Here is a 17600-nt window from a genome sequence, read left to right as displayed (position 1 = left end):
AGTAATATTGTTTTGTAATATTAACTGTAATTTTTTTGCCCCCTCCAATGCACTTGGAAGATTTGTGTTTTGGAATGAAGGACTCTGGCTAGCATTTGATGTTAGGAAGGGAGAGCAAATAGGCTGGGTTTCAGCACTGGGGATCAGAGGCAGAGTGGCGCTCACCAACACTTCCTTTGATCCGTATCCCCAGGCCTCCCTGCCTGAGCCACGCGCACAACTCAGTCCTCACCAGTGATTCCTGACAACTGTCTGCTAGAGATAAGGGAGGGGGACTCCAACCTCTCTCCTCTCTTCCATTACCACAACAGCCACTTTAAACTGGATGAATTATATTTAAGACGCCTGCACAGGGGTTGCCAAAAAAGACAAATTTATATGAGAAAGAGAGTGAGGGGGAGAGAGAGGGGTTGGGGGAAAAAAGATTGAATTTTGGTTCACTCCTTTTCCCTTATTTTCTGCAGGAAGACATTGTGCACCTGAATATCAATGATCTGTGTGTCGTCTGCTATTATTAAGACTGCGTGTATTAAGCCGCTCGCTGGGCACGATGTCAGCTGGCACGAGTCTCCATCTACCAATCAAAAGACTAAATAAATGCTTATTTACATCACCCCGTACTCCGAGTGCAGAGGAGAAATACTTGTTAATTAGAACCCGTCTTAAATACAGATGCTGTTTCAATTTGGCAAGAGTTAAAAACTAAGAGGCTTTATAAAAAGACCTGCTCAGAAGCTGCCTAGAAAATCAGGGGAATTTAAATCATATCCACTGGCAGAATGTTTTCTGCATTCATTTATTTAGTTTCTTTTCATATCTTTTTTTCTTTAGTGCAGACGGAGTGAAATTGGGAGTCTTGAGTGTGTGTGTGTTGAGGAAACTGTTTCTCAGGTCAAAGATGTGTCAAATTAACATGTAGTGGCTCCTGCTGGCATGCTGCAGCTGTAAATTAGTATTTACAGTATTTCAGTAAGTCATGAATCTAATTTTAACAAGGGCGTATGTTTATTGAATGTATGGCTGTTCTTCATTAACATCATCTCTGATCTCATTTAAACTATTCCAACTCTTTCCTCTTTCTACACAGAGCAGGATCCTTATTCCCTTACAGAGACAAAATATTATAAAAATGACATTAAAATATTGGGTATTTGTGTGCGCGCACAACATTGTTATACATTTTTGTAAATGCATTTTTGCACTGATGCATTTACCTGTAGAAAAAATAAAAATATAAGGGAACGTGATATACATTTATCTCACAGAGGCAGCCAATGTACATTTCAGTAAATCCCGCTAGATGGGGATTTATAGTAAGGATGGGCTGAGACTGATAAACACGTTGCAATGTGGGTTCAAGGCAGTATTTGAGGAATGTATTCCTGAAAAAAATCCATAAAATGGATTTAATAATTCTTTAATCTCATTTGCTTGTGAATAGTGAAATTCTCAAATGTCTACTTAAAGTCCATACTGTAAATAAAATGTACGGTTTATACAGTATTATTTTCTTGAAACATCAATGTAGTCTGGTATTTGGTTTGTTTTTATTTGGAGCATTTCCGTTACACACAAATCAGCACTGGGCATTTGTAAATAAAAATACTTTTATACCTCGCATAAACAAAGTTTCACTTATATAGGTTACATCCACAAATGAAGATTTTCTGACACCTTGAAAAGGTGCAGTCTCATGCGAGGTCACATCCTGTAATTTCCTGCAATCTTGCATATTTGAAGAATGGATTGCCACCCGGCTGTGACGGTACAAGCTTTAGTGTGCAGTGAGAGAGTGTGCAGAATTGTTGGGTATGAACAGAGAAAAGATCTTCCAACAATTATGAAACTGCCTAAAACAGGAAGGATTGGGGGGTCGGCCTCTTGCACATGCTTCCTGTTAGTTCCAGATGCCAATCTGACAGGTGTGAAGTTATGATTAATACTACAGCCTCGCAAAAGTACCACTCGCACTGCCCGCCCACTCTGCAGTTATCACAAGTTTATGACTTTTGTGAGCTTGTCTCGATGTTTTGGATTTTGTATGTAAAGCTACAAAACTTTTAACAGTTGCTGTGATGCGGTTTTTTTTCAGCATCTTGGAGGCTATTGCTTCGTGTTTTCCCTCTGTCTCTTTCCCCACCCCCATCCCCACGCTTACCGTACCGACCGTGGCGCTGGTGTCCCCAGCTGGTTGACGCTAACTGGCGCACGCTTTCCTCTCAGACTCCAGCTGAGAGCTATTTCGCTATTTATTTACATGTAATTATCCCTATGAGGTGCAGATATTAACAGTGTCAAGAACAATTTGACTTGACATTCTTCACCAGACCCGCGTCCCACTGTTTTTAGCAAACAAACACCCCCACTTCCCCTCCACCCGCCGCCTCCGCCAACTCTCACATCCACCTTGCATTATTTGTGGATGCGACGGCTGCTGCCGAGCCGCTCCTCGTGAAATCATTCAAAGCAGACGTTTAATTTGGCAGAAGAGAAAGCGGCGTTAGCGCGAGGCGTGAAAAGAGCTGCTGGTGGGATGAGAGGTCAGAGGGGGAGGTTTTTGCGATGTGACTGAATCCATCGCACACATCCGCAAACATTGAATAAAATAATCAGATTGCACCTCACAGTTTTTTCCTCTGTGAGACCGATAGGAAGCATTAACCTTTGGTTAGCTCGAGGCCTTGTAACACTTTGGCACATTTAGCGTTCATGAAAAGACTTTTTAACGCTGCTTGTTTTTCGCTGCCGCTAACAAATGTATTATGTTAGAAAATCCTAGAGAAAGGTTTTTCGTAAGCATTTTGGGTAGATGACTCAATTTGTTTTATGTAAATTAAAATGTATAAATTACAGTAACTTAAAGTTACCTATTATAAAGTAACTTATAGCAACTTAAAGAATATTTCACCATACCATACATACACTTACATGTACATATTTAGGAAATATCTGCTTGTACATATCTATATGTATATATTATTTAAATGACATATAAACATTTATTGATTTTTATGTTTTATATTTTTCTTAAAATATACGTGTATGTGTTTATAAATAACATGAATATACACAGTAAACAGACATATATTATGTACACACAAACCTTTATTTTGGATGCGATTAATCGGCATTAATCATTTAACAGCCTTAAATATGGGTAGTTGACAAATAAACTGTAAATGTGTCCTATGGTGTGACAGCAAAAATTCAGAAAGTGTTAACTTTTAATAATATATTATTTTATATTATTATTATTGATATTTATAATATAAAATAGCACTATAGATTTATACGTTAAGTGATCAACGTGCAAACGTGTCGCATCTTGACGGCACCTCAATACTGACATCTGTTAACTGACATTAACATTAATATTAAGTAGCCTATGTGTTTCCTGTGTTCTAGCTGCTGTACTTAATGTGTCATCTTTAATACTAGCACGTTGTTTCCCATCATTCACAGATCAGAGTTTGCTGTCAAAGCCCTGTGTTGCTACACAGGGTTAAAAGAGCCATATGCACGATATTTCCTACAGCGAACATGTTGCGGGGAAGCGACAGCTTGTCTGGTTGCACGCTAATCGTTCTCATCTGGGCCCAGCTTGTCAATGCCCACTTTCTGTCACTGTCAATCACATGCCTAATTTGAAACAATTAAAGACTCCCTGAACAGACAGACTTTGCCATTCCTTCTCACAGCCATCCCCTCCCCGCTCGCCAACACACCCTCCTCATTTTTGGATGCCTCTTCTTTTCACTTTCAATTAATGTGCTGTGGCCAATTAACGCAGTGACACAGAGCCAGCGGAGGAAATCATCTTTGTCATCTGCTCTCTGCCACTAGGGGAGGAGGGCAAGAGAGAGAGAAAGAGAGAGAGATCATTGCTTTAAATAGATGGGACTTGTAATTATCCACCTTTAGTTCCAGCTGTAATTGATTTTATGCAATAGTGTTTATTTTAAAAATGGTCTTTATCTGTGGGATGGTATTTTAGTCTTCTTACCTTGACCCAAACGTTATCATGTCATTATATGGTGACGCTGCAATGTGAGGTCATGTGTGTTTGCAAAATACACCATCATTCAGCTAAATTATGATAATAATAAATAATTATATAACAGTAATAATTTTGCAATCTGATGGTTTGACCAATGCAGTAACTGAGTACTTAAAAATAAATATTCACAAATTGACTTTAAACCCAATTGTAATTCAGTTTGGTGCTGATGGTATAAAAATTCATCTTTCATTTCTGATCTGCTCAGCATTGAGTCATGATGTTGTTGTTATATTGCCCAAATCCAGGTGGAATTGCATCACAAACATCATGGCGTTCCGAAAGCACTAAAATGTCCATATTCCTATTTATGTTCACAATCTTGTGCCTTGACATTGTTTGCTGGCTGATTCTGGGATTGGGGGTGTTTTTTGAGGATTTTGAGGATTATGGCTCATTGAAAAGCAACTTCCTGACAAAGAATGTCAGCGTTTCTTTAATTACAGCCGCGTTGCATCAGATTTTGGCCTTGAAATGTGATGCCAAAGTCTGTGACTGGTTTTATACTCGTGTCACTCAAGAGAACACTCTGCTCCGTTTCCTAATCCTCGAATCCAATATCATTTGGAAGCGGTGTCTTTTTTTATGCGTGTAATTTATTCATACTGCATCCACCCCCCGTAACCCAGCTTGTTTACTTGAGCTGATTTACTGTATGCAAGTTTGATAAGAATTCTGGAGATCTAACCTTTTGTGGTGTAACCTCATGACATCAACCCTTGGCATTCCCTGCGCAGGTGACATTTTCACATCACTCAGGCATCTGTTTGTCTATGTTTCAGTGAAATAAGAGCTGCTGGTGTCCTACACTCTGGCAAATCCAGACTTGGACAGATTAAGCTGTGTGTGTTTATGTGTTTGTTTGAGAAAGAGAGAGAGATTGTGTATGTGTTTGTGTGTGAAGCCGCTGGGCTGAGTTATAGCCGGCCCATAGACCCACACAAGAGTCTCCACCCACATTTATTATACTGCGCGCTCTCTCTCTCTCTCTCTCTGATTCTGGGCTATATTTTCAGATTCTGAGTGTCTGTTTTGTTATCATTAATGTTATTATACTGCACCTAACCCCGCAGTAAAACTCATGTTAGTCAAATCAGCTTCATTTCATCGGTTCAGTTATCAATCTTTTGCATGTAAAATAAGTGATATCCCATTTTGTCAGTAACCCCCACCCTAATTTTCTCTATAGATGTGTATTGTGATTTGCATTGACATATCACATTGCCATTAAAACTGAGCGTTATTAAGTCTTCTTCTATGGATCAGTTTAGTTACAGTTCGAATCATATTTTAGCCTCTCCCATTTAAAGAGAGACAAGGAGAGAGAGCGAGCGAGAGAGATCATTGTCATTACATTTTAGTTTTGTTCCAGCTAAGCATGAGCCTGGTTCCATTTCGGCAAAAAATCCCAACAAAGACCCAAGTCGCGTCAAACATTCACGCAGACAAAAAATATAGTTTGACAGTTCAGGAAATTACGGCGGTGTGAAAGCCTTCTCTTTTGTTTGTTTATCTGAAAGGATGCACATTGTATCAATTTCCAGTTTTACATTCGCACCGCTGCGGGCTAGAGGCCTCTGAAGTTGAGAGAATTAATTACTTTATATTCTTATTTATAAAGTTATCTATCAGTCGAGAGACAGAAAGTGAAAAGGAGAGAGCGAGAGAAAAAGCGAGAGTAGAGAATTGCCTGGAGCTATGTCCTTTAAACTGGATCCTGCCTGGCATTATCTGCTCTAGCAGCTCTCACACAGACCGACACCAAATGAAAGCCTAGCTACTGGGGGGAAGCTTCACAGAACGAAAGCGTAAGAGAAACGGAGTGAGCAAGACAGAAAGAGGAAATGGTGTGTGTGGGGGGGACTTTGAAAGGGCTCAAGAAAGTTAAGTGTGTCTCAGCTGGGGTGTGTGTTGGGGGATGATTTGTCCTCTGGTGTTTGTAGACCTGGAGGGTCGTACTGCCCGGGGATGTTGTTTGTCAGACTGGATGATTGGCAAACATTCGGTTTCTTCCCACCAGCCGTATCAGATACAAAAAAGGTTAGACATGTGGAAAGAATATAGATTTTTACTTAGCAATGGTAGTATGGTGGGAAATAATAGATTACAACTTTCTGGCTGGGTTGTCGATCCACTCACTCTCATGTCTTCATGGCTCAGTTGTTACCTCAGGCAAGGTTAAATAAGTTCCTTGTTATCATTTTTGCTCTTGAATCTTAAAACCCATATAGACCGTTTAATCGGACACGCGTGCGCCTGACCCCCAGTTAACTTCCGGTTTGTGTTTGGCTAGTGTCTAATAATACCACTATTTATATTGAATTAAATTTATGTTCATATTAATTTGTATTATTATTTTACTGTTTCATAATTGTATTGAATAAACGATTTGTTGAATTTTGTTGTATGTTCAAACAATTTGTTGAATGGGTCCTGTAGTTTGGTCGCATTTAAAGGGGTCATATGGTGGAAGTACGTGTTTTTCTGTGTCTTTGGTGTGTTATAAGTTGCCCATGCATGTATTAGACAGGTAAAATTGCACAAATGAAAGTGTGGGAACAAAAGATGCATTCTATCTAAAAGCGAATGCTCACCCAGACCTGCCTGAAACGCCTCGTGTAACCACACCCCCACAAATCTACGTAACTTCGTAACATGATTTGACTAAGACCGCCCAAATCTACACGTAGTTAAGGTGGGCGTAATTGTAAATCTCATTGTATCGTCTGTCAGTACAATTGCTTTGGAACCTGATGTTCCGAATATGGTAAGAGACGTTACATTTCCGTGAAATGCTTGCAGTATTTGACCAATCACTACGCACTGGTGAACTGGCCAATCATAGCACACCTCGCTTTTCAGAGCCATGAGCTTTGTAAAAAATCAGCGCGTTTCAGAGAGGCGAGGAAAAGAGGAGATACAAACATGCACGGTATGTGGAAAATACAACGTTTTTTAAACTTTAAATGGTGTATACACATTGCATTGCATCTAAAACAAACCATAATATTCGTTTTAGCCGTGCAATATGACTCCTTTAAACTAACCATATAGTACACTGACATCTAGCGGTTGAGCTTGGTATCGGAGTCTAAATTCAAAATATTGGAGAGACAAGTTTAGCCAAGTAACAGTTCTTCTCGGTTTATTTTGATTGTTATCAGAAAAAATCTACAGGCACTCTATTGTTTATGAATGTGTACCGGAAGTTCAGTTGGGGTCACAAAAGTGTGCATGCGCAGTAACGTTTTTTATGTTGTTAAGATGAAACCGTCTATATGACTCTTTCTTTTGTGAAACACAAAAGAAGATATTTTGAGAAATGTTATAATGGTTCGAGTTCATACAAAAAAAGTAATGGGAGGCAATGTTGTTTGGTTACCAACATTCTTCAAAATATCTAGTGTTCTTCTGCAGAAGAAAAAAAATAGTCATACAGGTTTGAAATGACATGAGGGTGAGTACATGATGACAGAATTTTCATTTTTGAGGGAGCTGTCCCTTTAATTTACAAAGAAATATGAGTTTCTGGGTTAAAACGTGGCCATCAATGAAGTCCTCTCTAAAACAGACCCAGATTTTGGCCCCTCTGTTTTGGTGGTTGTCCCACTGTGAGTGCAGTAGCCCATGTAAGGAGTTCACAGGCAGCCCTGCTGTTTGTGTGTTTGTGTTGTGGCTCTATGTGTGCTTTAAGTCAAATGTCCCAATCACAGCTGGCTGGGAGCTCTACATGGTGTGCTTTACAGCAATAGGATTGAGCTGACAATAGCTTCACCACGTGCCGCCTCTCTCGATAAAAGCCAGGCTGTTTCTCTCGCAGAGCAGGAATATTCTCCGTTTGCCACTTTAATTGATGTCAATAAGGTTGCTAAATTTGAAGATTTGAATAATTTGCACTCCGGCACAATAATGGTATCACCCGGGCTACAGGCTGCTTAAACGTGGGGCTGAATGGAGGTGTCAGGCACCCAGCACTCGCCCACCTCTTTGCCCATATTCTGGACTGACACCCCTTGTGTTTGCGTTCCCCGCTCATCTGATTAAAAGCCCACTCCTGCAGAGATGCTGAACTTACATAGGCTCAAGCTTCAGTATTAACTCAAATTATTACATATTACAGTGAAACATCAGTATTTGAGGAATATGGAGGATTATGGAATGGTATGACTTCATTGCAATTCTATGCGCAGTTAAAAGGGACTGAAAGACAACTTTAAAGGGTAAGGTTATGAAAAATATAAAAATTCAGTTTTTATTTACGTGACCTCGCTATTTTTTCTGTTAAGCACAAAGATTAGATTTTTTGCATAGTTATGGATTGATTTTTTTCCCTTTTGGAGCGTAATAAAGTTAAAAAAAAAACATACATGTTTGGAACGTGTGTAAAAATGACAAACATCTCGTTTTTACTTCTTCTCTAAAGGTCCAGTGTGTGAAATTTAGCGGCATCTAGCGGCGATGTTGCGAATTGCAACCAACGGCTCGCTCCTTATTTAAGGTCTTTATACACCTCTGAAGACATAGTTATGTATATTATATTGCATTTCTGTCAAAAGATCCTCCTTTAAACATTTTAAAATACAATAAACCAAGATTATTCTGCATATCACACATTCAACACAATAGTGCTGTATGCTAAGAGAGGCGTTTAATTTAACCGCAAGAGCTGAATATAATCAGACCTCGATTAAGCGCCTGTTAAGACCGTCTCCCCTCCAGCTGCCCATTCAGCCCCCTGTCGGGCAGGCGGTTTGCCCCTGACCCAGTGCCCCGTGTCCAGGGTCATACACTAGCGCTCAGCAGCGTGACAGCCCGACGTGCGCTGGCCCATTAATTAACACATTTCCCTCTCTCTCCCTCTCTCTCTCTCTCTCTCTCTCTCTCCACCACCTTCATCACAGGAAGTCTGTTCCACCGTTTATATCAAATATCACATGAAGCTACACGAGACTTTCCGCACTCGTGTAGTTCAACATGCTCGGTTTCAAGTGCCCTTTTATGTATTTAATATGTTTCAAGTGCTGTGCATTTTCCTGGAAACACCAGGAAGAGGTTATTAGTCTAAATTCACTTATCTGTTTAGCCCACGAATCAGAGTGGAGAGTGATTTATTTCACGATACCCTGTTGACCATTCTGAAGTCTTCTGTTGACTGCCGACTTGTATCAGACTTCAACAAATAGCCCATGGATGTTGTTTGAATGATGCATGTGGGCTTGATTTTGCTCACAGCAGCTCTGTGATGGACTAATTGGTTTAGCAGGTTGGGTCCTGAGACGGCCAAAGGGCAGCGGGGCGTAGCGAGCCACAACGTGAACCTGATGTTCAGAAGGATGCTTTGTTTCTGTCTGCGTATGGATAGCATGTGGCAGGCAGAGCAACATCTACCGGCAGCGTCAGAATTTTAACACAAAATTAGAATTTTAACACAAAATTAAAATTAAGAGAGCTAAAGACTAAAAATAACGTATTAAAGCACTAAATATTAAACAATTATATATGTTGCTGCAGGTCAATCGATATATTTCTTAAGATATGATACATTTTAAGAATCACGATATACTGTTACACCCATACAAATTGATTTATTATTCTATTATAAACAAGTTTTGTAGTGTGTTGGGTCGACGCTTAATGTCAAATACAGCATGAAGCAAGGACAGACCTTGTTGAGTGCCTGATCTCCCGATCTCTGGGGGCATCTAATATGAACGTTTATTATTTAAATCATTCATGAGGCCTGCGACTGGGATGGCTGAAGGCTCCAGATTAAATTCTCCCTGGGAGCTTGTTATGAGAAGAGCCTCAGGACAACACCCCCGCCCACCCGCCACCACCACCCATGTTGGTCCCCTCTTGCTCTATTTGTTATTTAGTCTGACGTTGTTTATAGACTGCTAAACGTTCCCTTGGGAAGTGGGAAACGGTTTTGAAGATGCGTAACCCCATCAAGGTTGAGGCCTTGAACTGTTTGCATCACCATGAATTGTGTTATGACTGATTTACAGCTAACATGGGGGTAAAAAGCCTGCTGAAGTATTTTCCATGTCTTGACTCACACCATTTCTTTATCCACCAGGTGATGAGCATCCTCAGCAACCCCAGTGCCGTGGCCCCCCAACACCAGCATGAGTACTCCATCTCCCCCCTGCACAGCAGCCTGGAGGCCTCCAACCCCATCTCAGCAAGCTGCAGCCAGCTCACCGAGCCCATCAAGACTGCCGACAGCCTTGCCTCCTCCCAGTCCTACTGCCACCCCACGTACAGCACCACCAGCTACAGCGTGGACCCCGTCACTGCGGGCTACCAATACAGTCAATACGGCCAGAGTAAGTGTCTCTCCACTAAAAACTAAATGGCTTAACATATCATTATATACCCTACCTGTCTACTATTTATTTGAAATTCGGCTTAAGGGCGCGCTTTGTGCGCACGTTTGAGTGTTTGCTGTGACCATGAGTGTCAGAGAGCAGATTCCTCTGGTAAAGAGAATGAAAAGAGTCAGTCTAAGTAGGATTTAAGAAGCAAACGTGTCTGACAGGAGAGAGGTTAAATGAGCTGTGATTTACTCTCTCTGCTAGCTGTCAGCGCTAACGTCTCCTACACAGACAGCTAGCCCACCCACAGGTGCGCGGCTGCTACCGTACACGCCACCGGTCCCTGACAGCTTCCTTTCTGCTGTTGCTTACAGACGCTAACGCGATGCGCTTACTGTCACACTGACAGATGTCTGGCACCGTCCGCGAACCCTCGCTCTGCTTTGCCTCAACACTTCTGCTAATGACGAATAAAGGAAGGAAAGGTTCAAATAACACCTCCTCAGTCGAAATAATCAAAGGGCCCCAGACCAAAAAACATCAGAGACTCATGACATGCCAACAGCTAATGCCAGCACGCTAATGCTCTCGTTCAGAAGCCTTTTTTATATCCATTAATCACAGACGTCTCTGTCGTGAGCTTCAAATGATACGTTTTGTCATTATTGTTGACGTTTTGATCGAATGATCATTATGTTTACCGCTTGTCGGAAAAGGAGCGGCGCTAGGTGCGACGCTAATGCAAAAAAAACGCTCAAGCAACTAAAACTCAATCCTGTCAGTTTTGAAATGCAAAGCCCTCAGGTTTAACCTCCCGCTTGGCTGTTTCCCTCTTTCATTTCTTCATTTTGGGTTTGAGAATGGGGGTGGGATATTTTTATGCAAATAATTACCTGAAGGTTACAGCTAGCCCGCTGCTAACTTAATAAGTTACCCAATTCCAGTTTGACTCAAGGACAAACAGCAAGGGAGGCCTGGGTTGCTTTTCTGTTTCAAAAAGGAAAGTGGCTTGAGGGGTTAATTGGAACTTCCCCGGTTTTCGCCCCTGCACCGCACCGCTTCCATCCTGTCCTTGGTTTGTCCTCTCAGTTCACTCGTCTTTTTCCACCAATCGAACGTCTCTAATGTCTTTCGCTTATGTATTTAAATTGAAACCGTGTGAGATGCGAGGCGGATCAATGAAGAGGTCCCGGGTTGCGGGCGAGACTCGGGGCGCCCTCTGACCCTGGATTAGCCCGCAGGATAGAGCCGACACGTGCTCCTGATAAAGATCTCCCAGAAAAGCCAGACTCCAGATCAATGCAAGGAGAGCTGTGCCCTCAGGTGCTGTGTTAGTCACACCGTTTTGTGTGCTACACCGATCTCTCCACTTCTTCCACCATCCCTCTCCTTATATATTGCATCTTGTGCAGGCATACAGATGCATATCTCGATCGATAGTAACAGTTTTTCACAAGCGTAGAAAATTGAGTGGACTCATTATCAAAATCTACTCAGTACAGCTGGAAAAGTTTCAGATGAACAGTTTTTTAACTGCAAAAGATGATTTTGAATGGAACTTGTGTTGTTTATGACGGGAAGGACATGCATGGAATCAATAGGGTTGACAAACATAATTAAATTTGTGTAAAGGTAGACCAACTACTGTATGTCCAGTATAAGTGACCGTGGGGAACAGGTGATCTATTTTAGCACTGTCCCATGCTCTGATCACAGATCTCATCACGTCTGCATTGAAACTAATCCCAAACTAAACCCAAATGAGTTTTCTTATACATCAGTTTTATATCTCTGAGAGATTAATTTGCTTTTGTTTCTGTGTGCAGCTGCAGTGGATTATCTGGCTAAAAATGTGAGCTTGTCCACGCAGAGAAGGATGAAGCTGGGAGAGCATTCGGCTGTGCTTGGACTGCTACAGGTGGAGACGGGACAGGCATATTGATGAATCTGCACATCAATTTATTTCACCAGCATCCCGCCATTTTCCGCAGTGCCCACGTGAGGTCAATTTGACGGGCATAAGCAGACTATACTATGGCTGCGTGAACACAAAAGACGGAAGCTAATGTGCCGCATCTGCTTATATGCCCTGTTTTCGCTCTTTTTCACAACAAAGAGACCCTTTGAGGGCCCTTTGAGGACAACGCCAAGGGAAAAAGCCCTGACCGTCTTCATCCAATCTTAGCACACATAAGCAACAGTTACATAGCCACTTGCCCATTCCAAACTGTTTGGACCATGTTGTTTATAAGACTCAAAATGATGGTATTATATTTGTTATTATAATGTGGTTGTTCCTATTGCAGTTACATTTACTATTGTAATTACTCTTTGTTTACATGTTTCATTTCAATTTTGCTTAGTTCATGTTTTTATTTTAACCACAAGGCCTTGCTTTGTAACATTACACTTCTGATGGAGATGCGCAGAGACACAGTGCTTATAATTTGTTCATCTTAATCCTAAACCTCACATTCCAAAAACTTGTGTCACTGGGGCAGGTGGAAAAAATTATCTTAGTTTTCCTAAAAGCATGTACAAAACAAGTATGATGACCAAATCGCTCACGTTCTTGTAATTTTGCAATGAAAACGTACAAATGCACACAGACAAATTATTCTCTGTGGCCACTATATTGTCATTAATCTCTCTAATGAAATTAAAACGTCAAGAGCCCTAACAGGCAAATTACATTTTTAGCCTGTAATGGAATTCTAGGGATTTCCAGTATGCTTTTGTGCCATTTATAGCAAGTGTAGAATTGAAAAACTTCAACAAACATTCAAATATCAGCCACTGAAAAGCTATCACAAACACAAACTTTTTTAAAGTATAAATTGGTAGCATTTTTTGTTGATGAAGAATTGAATTAGTCACTGTAAAGTAATGACCTGAATTCAAATGTAAAAATGAGAATCGGGTGTTTTAGGACCAACAGTTTGTAATGACCATGGAATCATGGGACTCAATGTACTAAGGTATTTCCCATTACTGTATTACATTTCAAAACGTATGATGTTCCCTAATGTTGTCTTAAAGAAGTTTTATTTGTGGCACCTTTTACAAATTAGTGTGAGACTGTAAAAAATGTAAAGTTATTCAAAAATATAAAATTGAGGGATGGAGATGAATATACAGTATGAGCACATTCATTCTGTTCTCATTTATTGTTTGCCACCCTGTCTCCTTTTCTACTTTATCTCCTCTATTGTTCTTAACCTCAGAGGTGGGGGTGACCAAGATGAACTGAAATTAAACTGTGATTGAACCGAATGCTCTATCGACACTGGATATATCCCCCGTGATGCCATATACATTCAGGACAATTTCTGAAACGTAACGCATCCCTGTGCCAACTAAACACTGAGGACGTCTCCATTTTAACACTTCCGACATTTTGTAGTAAAAAAAACAGTGTAAAAATATATAAAAAATGTAAAAAAGTATGTTTTTAGTGTTTAGCACTCATTTCTAATACAAGCATTAATCTACCTTTGGGATATTTAAAGCACTATCTGACGGGGTAAAACACCTTTTCCAAATATCTTGCCAACCTCAGTTGCTCTTTATTCTTTCATTGTTTACCTTTTTTGCATATGTAATTTCCTTTGATATATTTTCGTTCAGCATGTGTGTATATTATCATGGCATAATTTATTCAGCTCTATGAAATACTAGCGTAGTGGGAACTTGTATTGGCATTTACTACCTTCAGCCTGTTGGTGTCATTTCTGTAGCACTGGCATATCTCTTATGGATTAAAGCTCAAAAACTGGAGAAATAAACAAAGATGCCTTCTTTCTCTCTCAACACTCTCAATTATGTTCATTTGAAAGTCAAGAGAAACCATGTCACCATGTGGATCATCCAATAATCCCATGACGATTATTTTATTTTTTCAAGGCATATGTTAAAAGCATGGCTTTTTATTTATAAACATGCGAGCGTTTAATAGATCACTCCGTGATGAAATATGCCCAGAAGTATCATGTTGTCTTTCTTTACCACCTACAGTATAGTTCTAAATCCGCACAGCTCCGTTACAAGCTTTTAATCTTAAATATTCATATTCAATACTGCTTAAAACATAAAAATCTATTGACATTTACCACATACAGTCTTTCCATTGCTTTGATGTCGCTGTCAACTATAATCATGATTTAATCCCCATTTTAACAATGCAGTATTTTTATAGCCCCTTTGAAGTCAAGAACATCATGACAGTTGTGGTGATTTAAGATACTAAAAATATCTTTCCAGTTTCCAGTAATTGAGTTGAACTGGAATTGAATAGTGATGAGTTACAGACAGGCAGTGCCACAACAGAGACCCTCAGAGCACTGCGTTCACAGAAGGCTTGTGTGATCCGCAGGGCCCCGGGGCCATTTACTGCACTTCTCTCTATGGGGGCACAGTCTGGGCACTGAATACCATCCAATGTATAATGGTATTAAAGACCCGTGATGGGGAAGATGCGGGCGTGTGGCGCGGCTCTATTCAGAACGGGCACCCGTCTGATGATGGATTACAAACCCTCAGTCTGTAGTTTTTCCTGTTAATTACAGTAAGAACTTCATAGGAATATTAATGCAAACGAGAGTCTGACCATCTGGGTCTGTTTAACAGATGCACACAGTTAGGAAATGTTTCTGGAATGTGATTTTGCTCTCAGGAATCCCTCTTTATGATTCAGCTGTCTTCAATGGAGTATGATGTCATCAAATAACATTTCAGATATTTGCAATATTACTATTAGGGGAACAGCTGCTGAAAATAGTCAAACTTGCTTTTTGTATGATTTGAAAAGAGACACATTGTTAATGTGTTATTTGGCCTTTATTTGGCACACAGCGGTTGTTTTAAAATGTTATGAAATGACATCAGGTTTTGATCTTTTTGAGTATATTTATTAGATAATAGGGGTGTCAGACTATACCGGTTTTGTCAATAACCATGATATAAAAAATCATGAATATCATGTTCATTTTACACATGATACTATTGTAAATAATTTAGTACTTGTTTAAACTTTTGCCTTAGGAACCACACTTGTTGAAAACTCTCTTTCCGTCCGCCTCACTACAATCGTATTTTGAGTGCAATTCATTGGCCAAAAAAGAAAAAACACAAAATAAACAAAGTTAAAGATGAATTTGACAGATGATATTGTTGATTTCTTTTAAAGCAACAGATACCCTGTTAATATTGTGAATTCTTCTGGCCACGATAACTGTGTAGCAAAAAATCGGCTATCGTGACAGCCACAATACACAATAAAAAGAGGAGAATTGTAGTGATTGTATGAAACTGACAAAACAAAAGTAATTAAAAGAAAACATTTACTGCAGACTTTAAATTCCGCATGTTGTGATTCAATCGAAATGATCAAATTATGAAGAATACAAGTTATGCTCCGGTCAAACGGGACTTTCAGAATGTGACATTTCCATGCAGACATTTCTTGTTTCTACGCAGCTAGTAAGAAACAACCTCTGGGTTTTTTGACATATTTGCACTGCTGTTGTTGTCATTTTAAAGTTGTATTTTACAAAATGGGATTGTTTGATACTGTTACATTCAGTGTTTCCTTTTTACCTGAAAAGGTCACGCTGTGATACATCAGTCTTCTATGGGTCACACACCTTCATGTGATGCGAATTCGCAAGTCAGAGTTCACCAAACTTGACCTTTGGAACGCATCAAAATGCGCATTTTTCGCATGAGCTTGTACTTTCACATGCATATAAATGGAATTCAATGGATCAAAAAGTCCAGCGCAAGCATTTTGAAGGTTTAAAGTGTACCTTCTTGATAAATGGGTATTTCAGGTCACTCGCGCGGTATTTTTCAAGAAAGCAACATGCCACAAGGTACAGACTGATTTTAACATGTCTAAAGAATTTCCCCCGTCACCCCCACCCCATCACTTCAGCTGTTATTATTATGTTTAAGAAACTCTGCAGTGTCAACCTCTGGAAAATGTAACAAAGAAAGCACTTACAAAGCCTAACATCTCCTTAAATCCCATAATTATTCCAGGATACATTATGTACCTGAGCCCGGGTGTCTGATCTTCACCGAAGGGATTCCACATTCCTACAATCAGCTTACACAGACAGATCGCATGATTGCCTAATAACCTGGATTGGTAGACTGCTTAGCAGAAGATTCTTATAGTATCCCTTTGACAGACTCCATTGTTCGCCATATTCTGTTTCTCTAAAGCATTATGCGCTAATAAAATGGATTTCTTCAGTACAGATGTCAATAGGCTAAGACAATTTTATTTCTCCCTGTATTTCATACGAAGTTTCCCTTTTTAAAGACAGCCTTTCATTTGCCGTCTCTAGGCACCTAATACAAGATTATAGTCCCCCATAGTAACCCTGGCATCCCTCAACCAAGCCTCTGTGTGCCGCTCCTTGCCCCCAGACTCTAATCTCTACACTCCAGCATCACTGCAAAATTAAGCTGTGAGGGAGCTGGGAGTTTTAACCCCGCTCGCTCTCAAAGGCTCTCAATACACTCTATTCTTGGAGTCTTGGAGCAGTCAACACTTTTTTTTCAACCCCACGTATCTCCCTTTAATGTCCCCCAGGCGTCTGTTTTTCCTCCATCCACTCGTACCTCAGTGAGAAGAAACAGGAGGGATTTTAAGGTGAACATGTAGCTGTAAATCCAAGAGATAAGTGGAGACCTGTTTACAGGTTTCTCGAGACATGCAACGTCATCTTCCAGTTTCATATTAATGGTCGGAAATGCAATCGAGCTGAAACACTACAGAACGTGAATGCTCTATCTTCTTTTTGAAAACCGGTCAGCTTATAACAAGCGTCACGCCTGGGTATAGAGTCTAATACACAAAAACAATTTTTCTAGATAATAGCCTATCACGCAGGATACAATTTAAATTAAAAAATGCAATTTTCACCTTGAAATGAACAAATGATTACAATTTCTATACAAATCAAGGCATTCAGGCGGTGCCTCAGTGCACAGCCCAGGCCATAAAACCTGATATAATTACCATGAAATACATTCCCAAATATTTGTATTTCGTCCATCGCTTTAAAACACGCCAGTTTTCTGATCTCACCTTCTGGAGCCAGAAAAAAAGGAAAATCATCGACGATAAAAAACCCCTTGACAGGAAAGATAAAAATGTGTAAAGAAAGGACGGGGGAGAATAAAACAAACAGTAAATTGCTGCCGTTCAGCCTGACAGC

At 40.2% G+C, this 17600-nt stretch overlaps 1 protein-coding gene and 1 long non-coding RNA gene across 6 annotated transcripts in view; one reads left to right on the top strand and one right to left on the bottom strand.

The window, feature by feature from the left end:
• Window positions 1-14169, top strand: part of pax7b (paired box 7b) — a 44359-nt gene extending 30190 nt beyond the window's left edge. For all 3 annotated transcript variants that reach the window (XM_057363328.1, XM_057363327.1, XM_057363329.1), the window contains exons 8-9: window positions 10137-10386; window positions 12201-14169. In XM_057363328.1, the coding sequence (XP_057219311.1) occupies window positions 10137-10386; window positions 12201-12316 (366 nt within the window). In that variant the 3' untranslated portion in view covers window positions 12317-14169. The remainder of the gene's footprint in view (window positions 1-10136; window positions 10387-12200) is intronic.
• LOC130571970 (uncharacterized) overlaps window positions 1-17600 on the bottom strand; it is a 72977-nt gene that overhangs the window by 37186 nt on the left and 18191 nt on the right. The gene's annotated exons all lie outside the window — the stretch shown is intronic.

This window comes from Triplophysa rosa, linkage group LG21 (assembly GCF_024868665.1).
Source record: "Triplophysa rosa linkage group LG21, Trosa_1v2, whole genome shotgun sequence".
Classification (NCBI taxonomy): Eukaryota; Metazoa; Chordata; class Actinopteri; order Cypriniformes; family Nemacheilidae; genus Triplophysa; species Triplophysa rosa.
The sequence above is the reverse complement of the archived record's forward strand: the minus strand, read 5'-3'. Positions and strand labels throughout refer to the sequence as shown.